The sequence below is a fragment of the Anser cygnoides genome, chromosome 4, assembly GCF_040182565.1.
Source record: "Anser cygnoides isolate HZ-2024a breed goose chromosome 4, Taihu_goose_T2T_genome, whole genome shotgun sequence".
Classification (NCBI taxonomy): Eukaryota; Metazoa; Chordata; class Aves; order Anseriformes; family Anatidae; genus Anser; species Anser cygnoides.
The window spans coordinates 63991715-64014065 of record NC_089876.1 but is presented as its reverse complement, the minus strand read 5'-3'; the positions used below and the strand labels follow the sequence as shown (position 1 = coordinate 64014065).

At 47.9% G+C, this 22351-nt stretch overlaps 4 protein-coding genes across 5 annotated transcripts in view; 3 read left to right on the top strand and 1 right to left on the bottom strand.

The window, feature by feature from the left end:
* The first annotated feature begins 691 nt into the window (after window positions 1-691).
* On the top strand, window positions 692-3249 carry LOC106049327 (growth-regulated alpha protein-like). Its single transcript, XM_013201609.3, has 4 exons — window positions 692-838; window positions 1221-1350; window positions 2276-2359; window positions 2868-3249. The coding sequence occupies exons 1-4, from the start codon at window positions 745-747 to the stop codon at window positions 2878-2880; spliced, it is 321 nt and encodes a 106-aa protein (XP_013057063.1). The 5' UTR covers window positions 692-744; the 3' UTR covers window positions 2881-3249.
* An 845-nt stretch (window positions 3250-4094) lies between these two features.
* Window positions 4095-5233, top strand: LOC106049328 (alveolar macrophage chemotactic factor-like). Its single transcript, XM_013201610.3, has 4 exons — window positions 4095-4178; window positions 4430-4559; window positions 4738-4821; window positions 4916-5233. Exons 1-4 carry the CDS (start codon window positions 4115-4117, stop codon window positions 4938-4940), a joined length of 303 nt encoding a protein of 100 aa, XP_013057064.2. The 5' UTR covers window positions 4095-4114; the 3' UTR covers window positions 4941-5233.
* Window positions 5234-5464: 231 nt separating this feature from the next.
* LOC125180319 (C-X-C motif chemokine 2-like) lies at window positions 5465-7103 on the top strand. Its single transcript, XM_048049698.2, has 3 exons — window positions 5465-5599; window positions 6104-6239; window positions 6610-7103. The coding sequence occupies exons 1-3, from the start codon at window positions 5536-5538 to the stop codon at window positions 6761-6763; spliced, it is 354 nt and encodes a 117-aa protein (XP_047905655.1). The 5' UTR covers window positions 5465-5535; the 3' UTR covers window positions 6764-7103.
* A 3153-nt stretch (window positions 7104-10256) lies between these two features.
* The window catches only part of CNOT6L (CCR4-NOT transcription complex subunit 6 like), a 32954-nt gene continuing 20859 nt past the window's right edge, over window positions 10257-22351 (bottom strand). For both annotated transcript variants that reach the window (XM_066996293.1, XM_066996292.1), the window contains 7 exons: window positions 21346-21414; window positions 19161-19318; window positions 18003-18157; window positions 16582-16733; window positions 15020-15244; window positions 14148-14350; window positions 10257-13787 (listed from right to left, as the gene is read on the bottom strand). In XM_066996293.1, coding sequence (XP_066852394.1) covers window positions 13575-13787; window positions 14148-14350; window positions 15020-15244; window positions 16582-16733; window positions 18003-18157; window positions 19161-19318; window positions 21346-21414 — 1175 coding nt within the window. In that variant the 3' untranslated portion in view covers window positions 10257-13574. The remainder of the gene's footprint in view (window positions 13788-14147; window positions 14351-15019; window positions 15245-16581; window positions 16734-18002; window positions 18158-19160; window positions 19319-21345; window positions 21415-22351) is intronic.

Here is a 22351-nt window from a genome sequence, read left to right as displayed (position 1 = left end):
CCCACTGCTGTTCCTGCTGCTGTTGCCTGACACCCTCTTGTGCTTTGCTCCCGGGCCACTGGTATGAGAAAAGCCACTGCTAAATGCTCACCTCAGCATTAATCGAAGCATGCAGAGGTGTAGGAATAGTTTCCCTTCTGCTGGTGCCGCTGTGCCAGTCATCTCTTGCATTTCCTGGGTGCTTTTGCTAGTAAAGCAAAGTGCTAGATTTGAAGGGGCTGGGTGGAAACATGCTGCCAAGTTCTTTGTTCTTTTTCCACTGTACGGCGCTGAGCTTTTTTTTGCTGATGTAAGAGTGTGCAAAAAATAGCGTGGGGGATTATGGCCCTCAGAAAGAAATATGTAAATATCTGGCTGCCTCAAAACAAAACAAAAAATCCTGCTTACATGGGGCTTGGGCTCTGACTTTATTTTGGGCTCCTGTTGTGGTTGAGTAAATACTAAAGGGAAGGAACGCTGATGTCGTTTGTACAGACCCAGCTAATGTGAAAGGGTCGGGGTGGGGAGGTGGAGATTACTTGGGGAAACCAAGCGCGCGTTCCATCCCCAAAGCCGGCTTTTATCAATAACATTGCAAATTTGGCTCCTGGCCTGCCTGCGGTGAGCCTCCGAGAAATGATCTCATCTCTCCTTCACGGTCTGCCTGCCGTGTGTGACAGGTCTGACTCCGGCCGCTGCGTATCGGAGCGTGGCCCCCGCGGATAAATAGAGGAGTTTGTTCCGCCGGCTCCTTACACTGCCACGATGCACCCGTTGGCCCGGGGGGGAACAGGAGCCACCATGCTCCTGGGGCTGCTGCTGCTGCTGATGATGATGATGTCCCGCTCGGCCCATGCAGGTGAGCTTCTGGCGTCCTCGCAGATACCCGCGGCTGGGAGCGGTCAGCCAGCCTCGGTCCCTGCTGCCTCAGCAGGGGAAGGTGTCAAACCCTCATCCTGCACCACAGGAGACCCGAGGAGCCAGGGACTACCCTGGGTGCCTCACCGAGGGCTTCTCCTGTAGCCAAGGAAGGAGTTCTGCCTTCCTCTTTGCTGGTTCAGCTGGCAGGAGCTGTAGGGAACAGAAGTACAGGCACAGATAGCTGTTTCTTATACTGGTCCCCAAAGCACTGTCAGTAGAAGCATGGCCAGGGGCAGCTTTGGCTCTCTGGGAGCTCCAGAGTTACAGCATCTCTCAATAACGCTTTGTCTCTGTAAGCTGCTCCCTTCTCTCTTTCTCAGCCATCCTGGAAGTGAACGGAAACCTGAGCTGTAGGTGTGTAAAGACAACTTCAGACTACATCAGCCCAAAGAGATATGAAAGCATTGAAATAAGACCCGTGGGAAGCACCTGCAGACGTACAGAGATCATGTAAGTGCCGCGAGCTGCTTGCCGTAGCCGTAGGGGCAGAAAGCTGCTTTCTCCTCTGCTCCCGCAGAGATGCAGGGCCAGCACTGAGCGTCGTCTTCTGCAACCACTGTGCTGCTCAGCTTCCTTTCTGAAAGCTAAATCCTTTCAAAAATCTCAGCAGCACTCATGCTTCAGGGCTGGAAAACTTCAGGTCACCTCTGGCGAAGGAAATGTATCGGAGCCAGTGTGCCAGAGGTCCCCGGGACCCATGCAGCCGTGCTCCCTTGTGCAGCTGCAGGGAACACTGCTCATCTTCCCACTGCTTCGGCTTCTGCAGAATTACCTCCCAGAAATGAGGCGCTGAAGTTTTAAACGAGCCTTTCCAAGCAGGGGAAAGCGTGATTTCCTAGCACTGGTGCTGAGTGGCGAGCATACGGGTGGGGTGTGCTTGTAGTTTGTAGGATGAGCCACAACCAGGTTTTTCCTCCACTGACCTACAACACTTCTGAGAGCAAGCAGATCTCAGCTCAAACCCTTATCTTCTTGCCTCTGTCCTGTGAGGCAGGGTGTTAAGTGCAAGCGTAGGATTTCTTCAGGTGCTCAGCACTGATACATTTATGCCTTCTGGCACATATTAATTGATTGAATAGTGGCTGATAGATTGCCTTTGCTCCAAAATGCGAATGGTTTCACTTGTGTACATCTGCAGAGAAACCACCTTCGTGTGGTGGCCCCTGGGCTTCAGGTGCGGTCTCTGCTCAGCACAGGAACGCATTGCATCCCGCTTTTCCCTCTTCTCTTCGGCTTTCCTCTATTGCACGCAGCTTTCTGCAGGTCCCACGCGTGGCGAGCGCTGTGAATGAAAGCTGTTTCTTGCAGATCAGCTCCGGCTGTTCAAATCCCTGCCTCTGGAGGGAGTATAATGCTCATAAACATTGTGTTTCAGAATTAAATTAAGAACTTCGGCAAAAGTGTGCGTGAACCCCGAGGCCCCTTGGGTAAAGAAACTACTGAAGCGTATTGCGACCACGTAAGTTTCTTTGCTGAAGCCCCTTTGGCTCGTGCCTGCAGTCCTGGGAAGAGCTTCCAGGAACAAGGGCTCCTGGGGGGCTGCTGGGGCTTTCTGTGGGGCTGAGGGACCCCGTCCCATGGGGTCACCCAGCAGGGTGAGCCTCGTAGCGCTTGGTTGTGCACCAACACCGCCACCCCTAGGCTGTGCTTGTCTCGGTTTGTGTGCGGTGCCGCACCTCTGAAAACATCTCGGGGGGGGGAAAGAATGGTTTTTTGGGGAAAAAAATTGTGGCAGGAGCTGTCATGAGAGTGCAATGGTGTTTCAGTGCTAGGCTGGGAAAATTTCCTCCTGCAGTGGTGCCAGGTCCCTGGCAGAGCGGAGGGGTGGCAGGAGGCGTCTGTCCCTGCCGGTGACACCAGCCCCAGGGGAAATGGTGGTGACCTCCTCCAGCTCGGGCAGGAGCTTCCTCCCCTAGGACCCGTTTTCTTCTGCGTTCACACGTTTCTCCTCCTTCTGCTTTTTGCAGGAAGAAAAAATAAGTTTCCTGCTGAGGAAGTTGATGCTCAGAGCCCCGAGGCAGACTGCCAGATGATGCACAGGCGTGGAAACCTGGCAGCTCCTCGCTCTGCCCCTGCTTCCCCCTTTCCCGAAAGCCAGAGCCCTGTGTCTGGCCCTGTGGCAGCCGAGCTGCTCCCTGTACTCACAGACGTGTGAGTGTTGAGAGTGAACCCTTTGTTTGTTCCCTTGCCCATGCACTTTGAAGTCTGTGTTTTTCAGGGGCTATTCCCACCTCTCTCGGAGTAACTTTGAGAGCACTCACCAACAGAGTGTGCATCTTGTCTCTCCTTACACGGCGCGGTGCCCGGTGTCCTGAGAGCTCGAGTCAAATAAAATCTGGGTTTTTCTTCTGTTGTGTTTTCCCTGGGTCTTGCCTTGAGCCTAGTTTTGAAGATGCTCCGTGGGGCTTTGGTAAACCCCAGCTGCCGTAACTTAGACCTGAGCTTGCTTTTGTTCTGCACCTGGGGTGCTCTCTGACTGATCCTTGGCTGGCGTGCCGCAGGCATTGTGGTGCGCTTTGAATGCACATCAGATGGAGCACTTTCATGACAGATCAGGGGATGAAAACCCCTTTGGCATTAGGACGGAGACAGAGGTTTGTGCAAGGCGGCAGCATTAGCTGGGATGGGTGTCCCAGCCCTGAGGCCCCAGGGAGGGTCAGGGGGGAAAGAGCCAAAGCGAGTATCCCCAAAGCTCAGGCCAGGATGTGCCTGGTGGGGGGGAAATCAGCTTGTGGGGCACGGATGTCATGGACCTGCTGATGTTCTGAGGTGCTTCGTTAGCTCGCCTCCTGCCGATTCTGAATGTCCCAAAGTAAGTGGGGAATATTTTTTAAGTGTGCCAGGCTGTTACAGCTGACACACAAACAGTGACCGTGCAGAAACAAGGAATGGCTGGCCCTGCAGAAGGTTAAAACACCCCAGGTTTGTGTGGCTGTGTGAACTAAGAACAAGCGATGGGGGAAACGAAGAATGTTTTTACAAGATCCAGCTTCTCAGGAAAGGGAAAACAGCGCCGGTTTCGGGAAGCCCGCACCCCGACACAGCCCCAACCCGCTCTTTATCAGCAGCGCTGCGACCTCGGTGAGCACTGTCAGCAGGGAAGGGCGGCGGGCGAAAACCACCGGACCCCGGGGCCTCCCGCCTGCGCCGCCGCACTTCTCCTATTTTCCGGCTCAAATAGGGGGATGCCGACGGGGCCGGGGATGGGGCCGGCATGGCATGGTGGGCGGCCCTGCTGCTGGGGGTGCTGCTGGCGACCCACCGCCCCGGGGGCGCAGGTGAGGCCGGGGGGGCTCCCCGTGCCCCCCTTCCATCTGCGGGGCTGCCGGGAGGAGGGGGGAGGTTTTTGGGGTGGCATCGTGCTGCTCTCCCGGGGGCTGAAATGTTTCTGAGGCTCTTTGGCAAAGAGGTGCCGGATTGGGGCAGGGGGGGAGACGTGTTTTCCGGAAAGGGTTTTGCAGGGGGACGGGACGGGGGAAGCGGTCGGGGGTGGGTTTTGGGGCGGTGTGTGAGCCGTGTGCCCCTCCAGCCCTCCTGGAAGCCAACGGCAACCTGAGCTGCCGCTGCGCCAAGACCACGGCCACCTTCATCCACCCGTCCAAGTACGGGAGCGTCGAGGTCCGGCCGGTGGGGAGCAGCTGCCGGCGCCTCGAGGTGGTGTAAGTGGCTCCTGGGGGTGGAGATACTGCTCCCCTCTGCCCTCTGTCAGATCCTGCACTCCTACACCTCCCCTCACTATAGGAAGCACTGGGTGGGGGCCAGGAGGGGGCTCGGTTCCCTGAGCCTCCCCCTGGAGGGGTTGGACGTGGTGGTGCCGAAACCCCGTGTGTTTTCTAGGATTAAACTAAAATCCCTTGAGAGGGTCTGCGTGGATCCCAACGCCCTCTGGGTGAAGAAACTCCTGCAGGACCTCCCGAAGCTGTAAGCAGCCCCGGCACTGAAGGGGGTCCCCGGGAGGCCTGGGATCCCTCCAAGGACCCGCTCTTCACACATTTTCCCCTTCTGCTGTCGGCAGGAGGAAGAAAGCTGCTCCTCCCTGAGGAAGCTGCCGCCACCGGGACACACAGATGGGCCGTGCCCAAAGCTGGGCAGCCCCCTCCCCGCCGTCGCTTCGCCCCCAGCCCGGAGGGGAGCGTGCTGCTGTGTGATGCCCCGCGGCCATTTCCCCCCTGAGTTTTCCCCCATTTTATACACCTAAACCCCTGCAAATGCCTGTGCACGCTTCCCTTGCCCCCACCCCACAGTGACGTTCCCCCCGCAGCCCCTTGGCCCCAGCAAGAAGCGAAATGTCCCCTTCGGGCACAAGCATCGAATAAAGGTGGCCACCCTCAATTACCGTCCCTGGTGTCCCTGCAGTGCGCCGTGGGGCTCGGGGCAGGGGGCAGCTTCACTCAGTTTTCGTGCTAGCAGGTGAACCCGGGTTTGGGCCATGGCCGTGCTGGTTTCTGCATTTTTCGGTGGTGATGCAGGGCGGGAGGCGCTTCGGGCCACGTGCGAAAGGGGGAAGCGACAGCAGGGAAGTCGAAGCCGGGGGCGCGGGGCAGATCCTTTTCCCCCTGCGTTTCCCTACCCGCAAAATCCCCGCCGGGGCTGGCTATAAAGCGTCCTGCCCGTGGCTCGGGGCGGGCGGCGAGGATGCGGCTGCTGCCGGCGGCGCTGGCCCTGGCCCTGCTCCTGAGCAGCCTGGCGCCAGGGGACGGTGAGCGATTTTGGGGCTCGGGCAGTGCTGTTGGATGCGTGGGGCTTCTCCAAGCTTTCAGATTTCTCCTTCACCTTTCGGCAATCGTTGAACTCAGTATTTCATCTTTTCAACCAGCCGGCTGAGCCGAGGGGGGATGCGTGGGGTGGGATTCGCACGGTGGGGTTAAGCTGCTTCTCTTCAAGGCCCTGTAGGCCTGAGCGCTTGGCGGGTGGGCAGGGAACAGTCTTGGTTCTGGAAACATCAGCTGAGTTTTCAAAACCCCGAAGCTAAACCCTGCGATATGCACGGGAAGAGAGATTTGAAGCTCTTTGGGGAGGGATGAGCCTTGCTTCAGCCTTGCGCCTTCCAACGCCAGCTGCTTTTGCCCTTGTCTGCTGCGAGCCCCACTAAATGGCACTACAGGGGGGTCGGGACGGGGACTGGGGACAGCAGTGGGGGGTGACCCCGTTTGTCCCCCACCGGCTGGGGACTGAGCCTGGGACGTGGGCTGCTGCGGCGCAGGTCTGTCGCTGGAGAGCCTGCTGACCAACAAGAGGTGCAAGTGCGTCAAATCGACCGCCCAGGTCATCAGCTTGGGGCTGATCCTCGCCATTGACGTTATGCCGCCAGGCATTCACTGCAGGAGGAAGGAGATCATGTAAGTGCAGAGCCCAGGGCCCGATCGGTGCGAAAACACCCGGGTGCTTGCACCCTCTCCAAAGCGCCAAAACTCCGCGGTGCCTCTCGCAAGGCCCAGCCTCTTGCAGGGGATGCTGCCGCCTGTTTTAACCGGGGTTACCTCCAGCACGGCTCCCAGAGCTGGGGTCAGAGCCCACCAAAGCTGCCCCTCTCGGTACAAGGGCTGTGCTCGGGACAAACTCCGTCCCAGCTGCCCTGTGACCATGCCGGGGGGGGGGGGGGGGGGGGGGGGGCAGGAGGGGTTTTCCCTGCAGATGGCAGCGCGGTGGGGAAATCTCTGGGGAAAGAGGCTCCTCGCGGGGGACTGAGCGGGTCTGGTCGCCTTGCAGCCTCTCCCTGACGAGGAGCAGGAAGGTGTGCGTGGCCCCCGAGGCGCCCTGGATCCAGCTGCTCATCCACAAGCTGACGCAGAGGAATGGCACCAGGAAAGAGGCGGCGGCGCGGTCGCGGAGGGATGCGGAGAGGCGGCCGCTGGCCCCCTGACAGGGCCCGTGCCCCCCCCCCCCAGCATCCCCCGCCTCTGCCCCTGTCCAGCTACGATGAGCAATAACCAGACGCGGTTATTTATCCGCCCACAGGGACAGCAGTGGTGTGACCACCCCACGCTCAGACCTGCCTGGTGTCGCAGCACGGCGCAGGCGCTTGCTCCGCTCCTGGCCCCGCGGTTTTGGCAGAGGGCAGGAGCCTTCCTCCGTCCCCTCGTCCTCCCCCAAAAAGGCTTTCCTGGTGGTTCCCACTGCTGCCCCTTGTTCCAGTGACCCTGCTGCTCCCGTGCGTGGTGCCAGCCTGCCCTGGGTGCCGCTCAATAAAAACATGAACGTGCTCTCCCTCGTTGTGGCAGCTTTTTCCATGAGGGTTTGCACGAAAATCACAATTGCCATCAAGTGCACCCCAGGGCGGTGGCCGAGGTGCAAAGCCCGCTGCCGGTCCCGACGGGTTCCCTCCCACCCCGTGCTTCCCAGGAACCACAGCAGGAGACCAGAGGGGTCGCAAAACGGCCATTTATTGCCTGCAGAAGGAAACAAAAGTACACAGGTGCTAGGAAACAAGCAGATATTTAGCCCTATGCATCGCGTGTGAGCAGTACCCAATTTCCAATGGTAAAAATAAAACAGGAGGGGTGGAGAAAAAAAGTGACAGTTTGGGGTTTTGAGCATGTCCCTTCACCAGGCTGTTGTAAGGTTAAAGCAGGCAGGACTGCTTGGCTCAGGTGTCCTCCTTTTTCTCTGGCTGGTCCCTGCGCAGAGTGAGTCCCCCAGAGGCTCAGCCCTGGCCCCGCCGCTGCCCGTGTCCCTGCTGTCCCCCCAGCTCGTGGGACGTTCGTCTCTTTGCCTGCCCTGGGAGCTCCTCCTTGAGAAGTGGGGGTACAGGGTTCGGGGGGGCATAGCATGTTGTGCAGAATGTGTTTTTTCAGAGTGCAAAACAGGATCTTTTTGTACAAGTGGAGCTGGCTTTCCCTTTACAGAGCGCGCAAGGATGGAAAACACAAATTACTGGGAGGGAGGGAGGGAGGGAGGGAGAGGGAGAAACCCTCTCCGGCGTGCTCCCAATTTCAGGCTGGGCTGCCATTTCCACGAAACGCCCCGTAAAGCCCCTTAAAACTTCAGCGTGCCCGAGAGTGGCACTGCCGCTTCCTGGTTCTCCATCTGCGGGCAGTTCCACGTTCGGGGGAGAGGATGTTGTGTCACAGAAAAAAGGAAAAAAAAAAAAAAAGAGAAAGAAAGAAAGAAAGGAGGCTGAACAAAGCCACCCTCCCGAACCAAGAGCTGCAGGTGGGGCGGGGGGGCAGCTCAGGCCCCTGAGGTTAGGGGCTGAGGGCAGATGTAGCTCACGCGGTGCGCACAAACACTTTAATTGCTCAGAAGGAAAACACATGATGCAGTAATTAAAAACTAGAAACAAAGCCATGTAACGTCACTTGTAAACACAGCCACCATGGTTTTTTTTTTTTTTTTTTTAATTCTTGCTTTGGAACAAAGACAAATACAGACAAATGCAAACTTGGAAAAATGCCTAAATTTTAGGAACTGTTGAACAAAGAGGATGAGACCATGGACCAGAATCACTCCGAACCTCGCCGCTAAACGGTGAGAGCTTGTGCGGGCTAAATACATCGTGCTATTGCAGGAGAGGGCAGAAAGAAAGAGCCACACCACTTGGCGTGCGTTGCCATCAGTGCTGTGTTAAAAACCCCGCACCAATGCGCACGAGCATTTATTTCTCCACCTTCCTGGTTACTTTCAGCTGTGCTCCCAGGAACTGCTCCTGGAGTCCTTTGTCCTCACACACAGCTGAAGCAGCGAACTGCCACCTCCGAACACCCACTGGGGAGTCAAACGACTTCTCTCCTGCTGACAGCTCTTTGAGGCTGTTGGTTTTGTCCCTTTGCTGTTTGTGCAGTACCCGTGCCTACCTCATCAGCCCCACTGTTTGAGAGTCCCTGCACTCATTTCCCAGAAGAAAAGCAAACCCGTGGTCAGCACCAGCACAGAGTGGTCACAGGAGAAAGTCCCGCGTCACTCACAGCTGTGTCTGCAGCTTTATCATCTCGTCTATAAATTGTTTTTGACCTTACTGTGAGTCTGCTAGGCTGTGTAGGAGAGCGACCCACTGCTCTTCCAACAGCCTGGCTTCAGTGGAGTGACCTCCTGCTGGTGGGCATGCCAGGGCACACGGCAGGCTCCGGAGTTTGCACAGCCTCAGGAATCCCTCAAATCCACCTACGGGCTACACCACCTGCTTCACTGGCAGTGAGGAAAGGGACTCTTTAGTTATTAGGGGAAAAGAAAAAACAACACAGATCCATTGCAAAAGTGTAATAAACTGGTGGAAAATGACGAGGGAGGGATGGCATTTCTCACTCTAACACCTTGGTATCGTCTCAGGAAGCTGGGGGGAGTGCCAGATGAGGTCGTGCGTGGCTCAGTCCTTGGCTCTCCCAGCAGGGAGAGCATCAATCCTTATGTTTACATTGGACATTAAATCGTTATTACCAAAAAAAAAGTCTATTAAGAAATGTGTGGTAGCTGAGAACAGACAAATCACAATTACGTACAAAGCTGAGGACTTGGGGGATGACAACTGCTGTCTGAGGTTGGACTCCCTTTTAAACCAAGACAGAAGTGGGTATTGCACTGTTGTGCTATTTCTAGTGCAGGCTATTGATTTGGCTTGGATAGGATGAAAAAAAACCTTTCCATCAACCCCGCTATGCCAAGCTTCACGCCAAAGGAAGGTTTGGATGCTAGAAGCTTAAAAACGCCTTGTAAAAAATGAAAGCTACTCCTGCGTTGCTGGGATTAAATCTCGTCTTCAACGCTAAGGGCTGTCAGCCCGCTCTGGCTGCTGCTCACTACTAGGAAGGCATCACTACTGCCCTCCAGCTGGGAACCTTTATGGTGTTTTCCCAACCTGGCCGGCCTCCTAAAGCCATGCTGATGCACCGGGAGAAACCTGGCCCGACACTCAGGGTTTGGGAGCTGCAGCTGCTCAGCACCTTTGTAAGCCTGGCCTCGAGTTCAAGCACATAAGCACGGATTTAGGAGTCCCAACAGCAAAGCTGGCAAGGTAGGAGACCTGCGGTGGCCTGCAGCGGTGCCTGACCTCTGAAGACCACAGCACGGTTTTGGATGCTATGTTAGGTCAGTGGTAAGAGCTTCTGAAAAGGTTGGGATTCAAAGATTTTGGCTTTATAGTCTATAAAACAGAGAATAGCGAGGAGCTGAGCCTAACAAGAACTTTTCCGAAGGCTTCTGCAGACTAAACAGGAGTGGCTTCGGACACACAGAGACAGCTTGCTGACAAAATGACATATTTTCTCAATGAATGCCAGAAAATGACGGAAAAAAGCTTTTAACGAGGCAAATGGGAAGAAAAGCTGGTCTCAGAACCCATTGTGCCATACCTGACTTCAGCGAGTGGTACGCAAATGTTCATACTCCTTACATCAAAATAAGGAAACAAAAATATTCAGCTACATTGTACAAAATTCTCTTTTTATATATATATATATATATATATATACACACAAAACCCCATAGCTAACAGATTTACCATATTGAATTTTAAAAAGTTGCCTGTAGAACGGTGTTGGATTTTTTTTTCTCTGCTTGCTTTAGGCAGTGCTGTTGCTTAGAAGTTGACACCAGGCACAGTATTTTTGGAACCAAACCAAGACAGCAAGGAGCAGTAAAAGGCTTCAAGCTTTTTTTTCCAGGCTTTTGGTTGTGAGGGCAATGCAATCTGTTCGAGGAAGAGAAACCAGGGGCAGCCACGAAGAAAAACTGTTTATAGTTGGTGATATTTGGGTTCGTGTATTACTTCCCTCCCTCTCCCTTAGAAAATACCCTGCAGGATGCTGTCAGCATCCTTCTGGGTCAAAAGAAAAGGAGCATCGCCACGTGGGAGATGTGTTTCTGGAACAGCTCACATCCCAACACGAGGCGTGCCGAGGGCTCCACGTTCCCTCTCGTCTGGGAGCAGAAAATCTGCTCGGCTAGAGGAAAAAGCACGACCCCCTTACTGCTCCTTCTGCAGGGAAGGGGAAAAACCAGGAGGAAAACAGGGAGGGAGCCAGACGTGTGAATGGCAAGCAAACATGCCCCCAGTTACGTGCAACAAGTGAAACGGAGCTTTAAACAGATGTTTTTTTTCTTAAACAGATGTTTTTTTTAAATCCAGAGGTTTTGTGCAATGTCTGGGAAAAGAACTTTTTAAAAATTGCACAGCATAATGGGCTTTGTGAGGTGCATTTTGAAGCAGAGAAAATCCAATTAAACACCTTCCTGCAACAGAACACTTCAGTCAGTTATAAACCAAAGGAAAGCAGTACCTGCGCAGTTTACAATGCTTACCGGTTGTTGGTGTTTTCATCCCCACCCTCTCCCACCCTGATATTACAAAAGATTGTTGTTGGTTTTTATTTTTATTAATAAACGGGCTCCTCTGCAGTTCATATACAATCATAGGTGAACTTTAAATTCCATTTTATACAAACATCTCAAAAAATATTGGGAGTGAAGTATGGTAGGAAATATTGCTCACGTTGCTCGTTAACATGCGTGTACGAAAGGAGGAGAATGGTTTGTTAGTGCATACCTCCAGAGCAGAGAACCCCCGTCCAAAAAAGATACAGTAGCTGATTACAGAAAGGTAATGTCCACAAAATTAAGTTTTTCATGCTATTCTACTTTCCAGTACTATACTCTCAGTCACGTTCTCGATTTATCTGCATGGCTAGGTGTCGAACGCTGAGGTATATTAAAAAAAGAGATACCTGCACCTAGAGGAAAATCCGTCTTTCAAAAGGGCTTTTTTTGGTGCTGCACAAAGCAATTTATGTACATTAATTTCACCCAGCTATGATAGCTTCCAATTTATGTTAGGCAATAGATGACGCCTCCATTTTTAGGCACTTTTTTTTTTTTTTTAAGAGGGAGTTGTCATTTCGTTGAACTGATTTTTGCATTTGTCCCACACCATCCCCTCCCCGGCCCACCAGCAAAAGTCAGGGAATATTTTCTACTCTAGGTCCAATTGTTTTTTCCTATGGATAATTTCCTATGTATAAAACGACAAAGGAAATGCATATTTAAAGAGTAGAGGAACAGCCTGACTTATCAGTTTTGCAAGACAGAAGATGGCTCCTTAGCATTTAAAACTGATTTAACAATTTAAATTTGACTTCTTTAAGTATACGAATGAGACATAAATATAGGCTATCAATCTGTTTAAAAATTTCATTCACGTAATTGAAAATTTTTTCATTTATTAAAAATATCACATTTTGAGACTAGAAACAGTAAAGTGCATGAAAAGTTTAAAATATAAGTTCAAGAAAATCTTATAGCAGCAAAAAAGCAGAATAAAGAAAAACTTAAAAACACAGACACAACCTTTTCCTATTACTGTGCCATTTTTTTTTAACATTAAGCAGCCAACCAATTCTTGCAGAAAATTGCATTAGGTTTAACGCCTCTCGAGGCACAAGGTTTTGAACTGGCCACCTAGAGCATAAAAAAGAAAAAAAAGAAAAAAGGATTTCCAACACATCTAAAGAGCATTAACAGTTGGGAATGAACCAGCAGCTTTTGAATTCAACCCTGACCGACAACAGAAAATAAAGATTATTAAAAACATATGATGGCTATTTGGCAACTAGGGTCAGGAAAAATAATCCAAGGAATGATTATGGCTACTGCTCTCTCCCCCAGTGACAAAAGCATCCACACAGCTACCTCACATGCGCTTTGGAGACAGAATTAAGATCATTTCCAGTGGCTTTTTCCTGTACCCTAAGCTCAACCAGCTCATCCAAAGTTCCTCATCTTTGCAACTGAACTTCAGCAAAGGGAACCTAGAAGGGAATTGGAACTTCTTTGTTCTCAGCTGCTTGTAACTGCTTGCTTTAAGTGCAATTCTTTCCCACCCCCAAACCCTGCTCCCAAGCCATGCCGCTGAGCAGCGGGTCGTCCTGGCCTGCCAAAGCAGAGAGGCAGCTCTGTCTCACAGAGGCCGTTTGGATTCCTGAATATCTTGCCCAGAACGGACCACGTTCTTCAGAGCTCCAAAAAAACAAAAGCTACCATTACGTCTGCCAAGCAAGCGATCTACCATGGCATCAAATGCTCAAACTCAATCCTTGTGAGATGTATGTTCATTGGAATTTTTGTGGTAAGCGAATTTATGTCACGAGAATTTAGACCTCAAGTTTTATCATGGGTATTAAGCCATCTTTGGTTTTCTACTGTTAGTTAAATAATGGGCAGGGCCACACTGCTAATAACTTAGAGTCGGGTATTAAGTGCTTTGCTAATGTGCAAATTTTATTTTGGATGCGGAGCTCAGTCTCCATTTTGGGTTCAAACAAACACATTTTCTAATATTCTTCCTACAAACCAGTCACTTCTATTTTTGTTTTTCTTTCTCCTAAAAGGTTGGCGCGTTTTGCCCCGTTCTGGAAAAAAAAGCTTTATGTTTAAATACGTTAATATGCAAGTTTTTAATCTCATTTGTCCACTTATAAGTGCAGCTTCCTACTGAAAAGAAAAAGCTTGCCAGTTTAAAAAACAGAATTAAATTAAAAACCTGGAAAGGGAATAATACTTTGGTTCCAGCCCTAGTGCCAAATGATACCAATATGCACCAAAATGTGCAAAATCTCATATCAAACACATAAGGAAAGGAGCTTGAAGAAGCAGCTTAAGGTTGGCCATACTTCACTCCTATATACTTTGATTTACAACTGTACAGGTCCATAACAACAGGTCCTTGCCCTCAAAGGGGCAGGGCTCCACTACCTCCTGTTCGGCAAGTGCACACCGTTGACAAGAGGCAGGAGCGGAGGATGGAGTTCGAGTTGTGTTAACAGTGAGAAGTGGTCTGAAGGGATGTGAGGGTGTGGACACCCAGTGATGTTGTTCTCAACCAGCCACTGAGGGTCCAAAGGCCCCAGGACACCAAGCACGTTCATGTGAGTGTTGGAATAGAAAATGTAGTCAATCACACCCTAGGGAGAAAGAGAAACATGACAGTGAGAACAGGCCTCGGTTCTGGCAACCTCAACTCGACTGGCTGCTCGCTGTGAGTCACGGGAAGACACACGGCCCTGGAATTAGGGAAATCAATGCGCACGCCACTTCGCGTTCAAAGCACTGCATCCGTTTTCGTTAAGTCACTGGCCAGAGCCAGGTCAGAAGCTTAAAAACGCCAACAAATCAAGGACTTTTGTGTGGTAGGAAAGCGTCCAGCAAGTGTAGGAGCCAGTGAAGAAGCACTTACAGGAACAGAGAGAAACGGTCAGAAAGTTAAGACAGCATCCTGGGGAGACCAGGTCAATGTCTGCCATTTCAGAAAAATCGCTGCTTACTTTGAAATCAAAAGTGTAATTGGTGTAAGGCATCAAGTTGTTTTCATAGGCGCTCTTGAGTTGGAAGCCATGTGTAATTCTTCCTTCAGAAGCCCCGTTTTTCCCATTGCCGCTGAAGTTCATGAGACACTCGTTGTAACGCAACTCCTTGAAGTCCTTGTGGTTGTCAGCTACTATGCCATTGCTTAAGTATTCCACCACACCTGTTTGCAAAGGAAAGGGTTCAGGCAGTTGCTTTAAAATACAAGATCCGAGGAATTTTGCCCTCGGAGTTAAAAACCAGACCATTGATAAGAGACCCCACGGAATCAGGAAAAAAAGAGCAGAAATCTGCACAGCCAGCGTGTCCATTCCTGATACGTTTGCCCCTTTCTGAGAGGCAGCCAAGGAACAGGAGCTCTCCAGCAGTTCCGGCACAATTTCTTGAGGATTACAGTAAAACCACAGTGTGTATACTGCTATATATATGTGACACAAGGGGTGCTAGAGAGGCAGCTTTTTTACATGTGCCTGATATAACAGTATCAAAAATCACAATTACTAAAGCAAGTGCATCTCCTTAGGAAGTTTTCATGTTATGTCATGAACCTCCCATCCAGGTATTTCTTTAACCATTTATTTAAGATCTATTTGTCCTTGTCTATGTATCTTTTGAGGCATGACCAACTTTTCTAGAGAGCACGATTGATCATAAAAAGCAATCTGCTCAGCTGGAGGACTTGCATTTTCTTCATTCAAATTTTAGAGGACTGCTGCTTCTAAAAAATCTTTCCACAACAGCTACCCAGGGAAGTACAAGCTACTTAATCACCCACAGAGGAAAAAAGGACTCTAAAAAGGTACGTTAAAAATTAAGACACAACCAGTCTTACCTGAATCAGGCAATGAGTTAAGATCTGCACACAGCACCAGTGGGATAGAATTAGGATCTGCTGTTGGGCTACCAGGCCTGCTTGAGGCTTTCTCAAGGATATTTTTCAGTTCTGAGACAAACATCATAGTCTGAATGAGTTTCACATCCGAGTATTCAGGGTCCCAGTGCATGTGGGCATTGGCCACAATAAGCAGCTGTTTGTCCACATGAAGAGATTTTATACCTAGATAGATAAATACATTTTTTTTCAGTGAAAAGGCTGATTGTGTGAACACAGCAGATTTATCCCTCGTTATGATCAGGGTCTAGCTACTAAGGACTTGAAGGGATGCACACCAGAAAACAGATGTCCTTTCATTGCTGAGAAAAAGGCACTACTTAACCCACGTCTCCTTTCAAAATCAGCAGCTCGTACGTAATACCACTTCACTAAATCTCACCAATACAGGGAAGAAATAATCAGCATAAGCTGATACAATTACAGTTGCATTCCTTCTCTACTGGTCAACTGCTTTTCTTAACATCTTCTGAATGCTCTCCCTTTCTCTTCCTTTCCACATCTCAAGGACAGATTTTCTCAAGAATCTTCTCCAATGCCCAGTCACTAAAGGACATAATGAACTTAAAGGTGAAGGTGGCCATCACTTGACTTATAAACTATGCACCAATCTTCAATGGTTAAAGCACAAGCAAATTTCTTGACTCTTAGTTGCCACAGCTAAGATTATTATTAATAGATTAGCTTAGCTTATTAATTACTCCCTTGGGAAAAGAAGGCATCTGCTTAAATAAATGCAGTATGAACCTAGTTGCTGGAAAACACTACAGCTGCTTTTACTATATACCTGAGAAGCAGTACTCTGAATGGTGGGGCATGAAGTTACACACAATTTCTCCCTGTCCTGCGATCTGGACACCCTGCTCCTTTGAAGAATACACATTAGAAAGCAGTGATCAAAAATCCAGACACGCAGACAGAGCAGGGTGGCAATTTTAAGTATCTTTAAATTGTCTACTGCGTCTGATCAAACATAATGAAAGAGTGAGCGTCAGTCAATCAAGTGGCATCAAAAGACACCTGATAATCTCATTCTTCCACATCAATACATCAGCAGTGTCATGTAATCACTGGGGGAGGACAGAAGGATTCAATCAAGGGAAAAAAAAAGAGACTTGAAAATAGAAGTTGAATATTACCAACAACTACCGGTAAGAGCATATGCATGCAGACACGGTGACCTTGGAAAAGCTTAATTCATCAAGTAAAATTTAGCAGTCTAACTAAACAAGGACAAAAGCCTCACAGGAGAAAGCTGAATGCTGGGCATCTGGATGAAAGTGCAGTCAGAACTGGAAATCATGTCACCTGTGTCCTGCCTCAGCCACCGATGGGCTTCCATTTCTCAAATTAGCAAAGTGAGCAGTGCTTGCTTATTTGCAAGTACTCGGTTACCACCGCCAATGGCAGTGATATCACGTGGAGATGTATTGCCAAAGGAATGTCGTGCCTTCAAGGGGAACTGAGCAGTCAGTCCGTGAGATAGCCACGGTCATACTCACTTGCTCCAAATAATTCCTTGTGCACCTCTAACACCACAGCAACTCCGATGTTGTCCTTCGTCATCACTCTGTTTAACATCGCTTCTGAACCTTCTGAGTTGGCCATTGCCACCTGGTTGAACTCCACGGTGTGCTTCTGCACCAGCGTAAACCTGGTGAAACAAGCAGAATCGCACATGAACACGGGTGACATACAGCTGCGTGAAAGGTGTGGTTCCTCTCTGACCTCCAGTCTGCAACATCCAGGGACAGAGTCTGAAGGACAGGGTGAGGCACGTTTCTTTTGGCCTCTCATTTCATAAAGCAAAAACAGTTCTAAGAAGCAGTCTTCCAGTCAGGGCAGAGGTCTCTGCTTGACAAGACAGAGACTGTCCTGGAATAGGAGATCTCTGGGGTTTAGGAAGCGTTTATGTGCTTCAGCAGAGCACTCTGAAAGGACTACTCAGAGCAATGCTGAGAGGTTATTACACCTCCCCACAACTGTTCTAGGCAAAAAAATCAGGATGAGATAGTAATTAAAGGCTTGTCTTTTACTTTGGGCAAATGCACTATTAAAAACAGCTTCCTTCTAACCTCTAGCTACCACCATTAGCTTTGTGACATTGTTTTTTCCTTCCTTTACAGCCATAGGATGCCCCAAAACGCCTCGCTTCAGGACAAACCGAAAGCTGCCTCTTGAAAGTGATTTTTTGTTTTTGTCCTCTCAGAAAATAATAATAATAAAAAGTATGATTATTATTAGCAAGCAGGTAGAGTTTTTACTGAAAACTGTTCTATGGGAATATTCAGAGGGATACTCAGTGTGGTACAACATGGGTGCAGCCCCCTGAGCAGTTCACACAAATGAGAAGCGTGAATGCCAGAGCTTCTCCTGCCTTCCCAGTGGTTTGATGCTTTTAGTGTGGCAGAACATTTTGGAAAAGATATTCAATAATACACCCACATTAAAGCCAAGAGTGTTCTGTGATCCTGTGGCAGCAATACACCCTTTAATACCTGAAGATTAAGCCAGCACAGCTTTAAAGATTGAAGACCTTTAAAGATTAATCTTAGGGGGGTGAAACTTGTCAAGCAAGGCAAAGGTTTGTAAAGAAAGTGAGCTATTTATTAGATCAGCCAAAAAACGCACACGTGAAGCATGTGTGTTTTTACTCATACTAGCCCTCCTCCAACTTTTATGTTTCTTAAGATATCTTCAAGATACATTCTTAAGAGATATCGTTAGTCTGAAAGAAAGGGAAAGACTCTGTTGCAAATAATCAGGGCAGCAAGGGGAGGGAGGATCATTCTTTGTAGTGAGCTTTACTTTTTTGTGTTATAACACAGTAGTTTGGTTACTGTGCACCCTGAGAGAGGGAGACTTTCAGATCTAAATCAAACTTTTTAAGATGTATGTACGAAAAGCTGCTTCTGCTCCTTACTTCTCAGTTTTGAAGAATATTGCACAGCCATCCACATGCTTTTTCTCCTGCTCAGACATGATTTTGGCACGTGACTTTGGAGAAAAGAATCCATCATATCCTCGTTCTTTCAATGCTGGCAGAAAAAGGGTGAAGTATTGCTCTGTTTCCACTTCCTGGAATTGAACACAAATACTTTAGGCTAACAAAGTCGAGTAAACCCTTCCTATGTGACAGCTAGTGCTTGTCTTGGCTTGCAATCAGAAGCTCTTAGCGAAGTCAAAAGCTTCTGTTTGCACAAATCATCTCACTTCCTAGATTAATGGCCTGATGGAAACAGATTTGCATTCCTGGATAACCTGGAATCCCCTCAAAAGGGAAAGTGATGGGTGGATTTTGAATAGCAAGAGATTACACCTGCTGCTTTTGACATATGAATGCAGATACTGTCCTAGGTTAAAACTTGTTAGAGGTCGATAGATATCCAGTGCCAGTTAATATTTAACCTCGAGAACTCTGACACAGAAGGGTCTCTCACTGTAGTCTAACAATCCATTTTCTTTGTAATAGCATCTGATCTCTGGGCGGATTCTCTTGAGGTTTCAGACCAAGACAGCTATTCTCTTCTTGTGTGGAATATTTACTTACCAGAGCTTGCTTAGAAAACAGAATACCAGTCTAAAGGCAGAAGTGCTCAGCTGTTCTAAACATTGGCGATAGATTTCTAATAGCACAACAGTATACGTGTACCAATGACAATCAATATTTAACTTTGATGGGTCGATGCCCTCGTTTTCCAGTGAGATTATTTTTGAGACTTTAATTTCTTTACCACGCAGGAACAGTGGCATTTGGGGATATAGCATTCTGCAGTCTCCCCTTTTGTAGGAAATCTCATACACCCAGAGGGAGAGTATTTAGGACATGTAGCTGAGAGGCAAACCCTGTATCTTGCAGTGCACATTACATACTAATTTTGCTAAGTTTATCTCACTCACTTTATCTTGTTTCATAAATCACAAGACAATATGTGAACAAGGAGCTGTGTGCACAGCTTGTATTGGTAGGCCCTGGAATTTGTTAGTGAGCTGGAGAATTTGATGTTTTCAAGGGAGCATTTCATTCTAAAGGTGGAAGTTAGTATTTTCTGCTTCTGATGAAAAATAATGTTCCGGTTACCTGAAGACTAATGATATCTGCATCACAGTTGACGATTTCTTCCATGATTCCCTTTTTTCTATACTCCCAGTTCAGCGCCCAAGACGGGCAGTAGCCATAGAGCTGCCGAGTGGCGTATTTATCACACAACACATTGTAGCACATAACTGTGAATGAAGCTAGAAACAAAGACAGAAAAATGTTACCAAGCTCTGAAGATAGCAAATGATGAAGGTGTTCAAGTCAAAATACCGGCTCTTACAGGGTCTGTTCTGAAGGGCCTACTGAACACAAGTCAGTGGGATAATCCACTGAGAGTTTCATGAACGGGAGTAAAAAGGCCCTCATGAGGCAGCAGTTACGATGTAAGGCTAACCTCTTCCTGAAAAAAATCAGCTTTACTATCAAAATGAGAAGGCATATGTGTAAGAAAGCAATGCAGTCCCATTTGGCAGTTAAATTTGATTTGCATGGGGGATGGGACAACTCTACTGGTGGGCAACAATTCGGAACAGTGTCTCTCTCTGCAACTGGAGTCAGAAGGAAAGGAGCACGCATTTCAGTGATAGAGTCAAAACCCAGTCATTAGTGCATTAGGTGCCTTGATACAGCGACTTCAGGCATAAATGACCTGTGCAGGTCAACAGCAATATCAAAACCAATCTACTAAAGAAGCTGTCGCCACGTCATGATACCACAGCATCAGAAAGAAATGCTGCTTTAGAAGGCATCATTTTAGGCAGTTCGATTCCAAAACATTTGTACAATTTTCATAGCACCCGTACAACATTTCTAGTGGCCTAGAAAAGAATGCTGTTCCTCTTACGTCTGGTTAAAGTATATTGAGTACAAGGGGAAGAGAGAGCCCCAGGTGAGGTCAGGGAAGAGAATGAAAAATGAAATCACCAATTGGCAAGCATATATATATTATTTGGTGACGTTTAAAAAAAAAAAAGAGAGAGAGAAGTCAGCATGCAGCTCATGAGATTATTCAAACTGAATCACGCTTTCACATAAAAAAATTCTCAAAAAAAATATAAGTAAATATAACACCCTAGCATCATGCCACTTGGAAAAGACTACTCATATTTGCAGAGAACGAAGTGAGGTTTTACTGTGAGGTTACCTGTATGTTATGTAATGTATGAGGTTACTGCTGTATGTTTCCTACTTGCAGTCAAAGAAGATTGCTGTTTGGTTCTTTCAAAATTTGATAATAACAATCAATTGGCTTATTGCAGTTTTTATCACGAAATATCCCACAGATCATTTGCTTAATGCAATGCTATTTAATGAATTCTAAATTCTGTTTCTGCTAAAGATGATGGATTAAAAAATAAAACCAAACTCTGTAGAACTGCAATGAGATACTGATTTGTAAAGGATATTAAAATAGAAATGCAGAACCTAATGTGGTGGTGGCTTACAGGACTTTTTGCATTTTCCCCTTTCCTACTGTTATTTTTTTTCTTTCTGACTTGTTGTTCTTTAATATTATAAAAGGACAGATGATCTTAACTGCAATGCTACCTTGCCTAACACAATATTCAGCTAAGTTTTGAAGACCTGCCATCTTCGAGCTTCTAAAAACAAAAGTGTAGAGGACTGCCACATTGCCCTTGATGATTACTAATCTGATCTTCTGCAATAAAAATATTAGCATTTTTGTTCTTTACAAAAGCTCTTGGGTGTTTTTTGAGGGCTATATTGAGGATGTGCAGGGGAAGAAGAGGCACTGGATTTGTATACTGAAGAAATGCTGCCTCTTGCACTTCACCAAAATCAACAATAGAGGGCATTAAACTAACTTCAGTACCACTCAGTACCAGTGTGTTCTCTTGCAGATAGAACTTCGCGAAGTCTCACTCTAGTCAGTTTATGTATCGATACGGAATTGTATGCAGTTATTTCAGTTCTTATTATTTCTGTGAAAAGGCTTTAAAAAAGGAGCTCTTCTCCTTTGGCATCAGTAGCTGGAACAGTTATGAAAAAGTCTAACAGAGAGAAGAAATGACCAGCATTCCATCTGAGTTACAAAAATTGTATTTACGGCACAACCATGTGCTAATTATTTAATACAAATGAACACAAATTGCTGTTTTCAATCTGAGCCATGTAAGCCAGAAGAATTCTCTGTAAATAAAGCCCAAAAACAGTCCTTCAGCACATCATTGTTTGATCGCAGGGAAAAGAACCACAGTTTTACCTGAGGGCAGAATTTGGTCTCGTTCTTTTAAAGTAATCCATGGCCTTGGAGGCAGCTGCTCTGGATGAACTAAAAAAGAAAAAAAAACACACAACAGTGATTAATTTGCGGTTTATCATTGTAAGTTACAGTTTCTAAATCAAACTGATGACTGAACAATAATGTTCCATACTGTATTTGCAACCCCAACTCCCCAAGCCTTTTTAAGCTCCACGGGAGACAAGGATGCACAAAAAGCATTTAAATGCCAGAAGCAGTTAATTACAGTTAAGAACAAGCCTGTCAGTTGTAAGATTCACTATTTTTGTCTCTTTCTTGCAAATCTAGAACCACTGAAAGAGTCCTGCACCTTGAATAAATTGCTGAGGAAGAACGGTTGAGACAGTGGTTCAGACATCCTATCCTCGCCCCACATCCGTCAGTCCTGCAACGCGTGCTCTCCACTTACGCAGCTAGGGATTGCTGTGAGGTGGCACAAGAGAAGGGCCGTGTCAAACCCTGGCCACTTTACAACACAGTCAAGTTCAGCTGCGAGCTGACCCTGAGACCATCTGTGGAAATTTAGTGCAGAGGCGGAGGTTTGTTTTGTTTTACCACAGTTTCTATGGCAAAACAGAAAGCTCAGTTACAGAACCAAGAGGCAGGTCCTAGATATTATTAATCACAGTGGTATTTCTAGATCTAAATCTGACATCCTGCTTGCATTTGGATTATAATTTCTATTGGAAAGTATCAAAATGGCTTTATCGAGGAAGGCTTTAGGCTTTGTTGGAAACTAAAGGGTTATTTTGGGATACCGTCTGGGTAACACGGGCAAAGCTTAGATGAAATATGTTAACTTCCTTCCCTGAGTGCAAGTGTGTGTCTATGAGTGGAACCACTTGGCAGAAACATAAAAGCAGTTAGAAAAACGTTCCCCCTCAGTGGTTCACTTTCTTGTTTTAGTGGCAAATACTGTCAGCTATGCATGCTTTTAAACCACTTCTGTCAATCAAGGTTTGTAGGT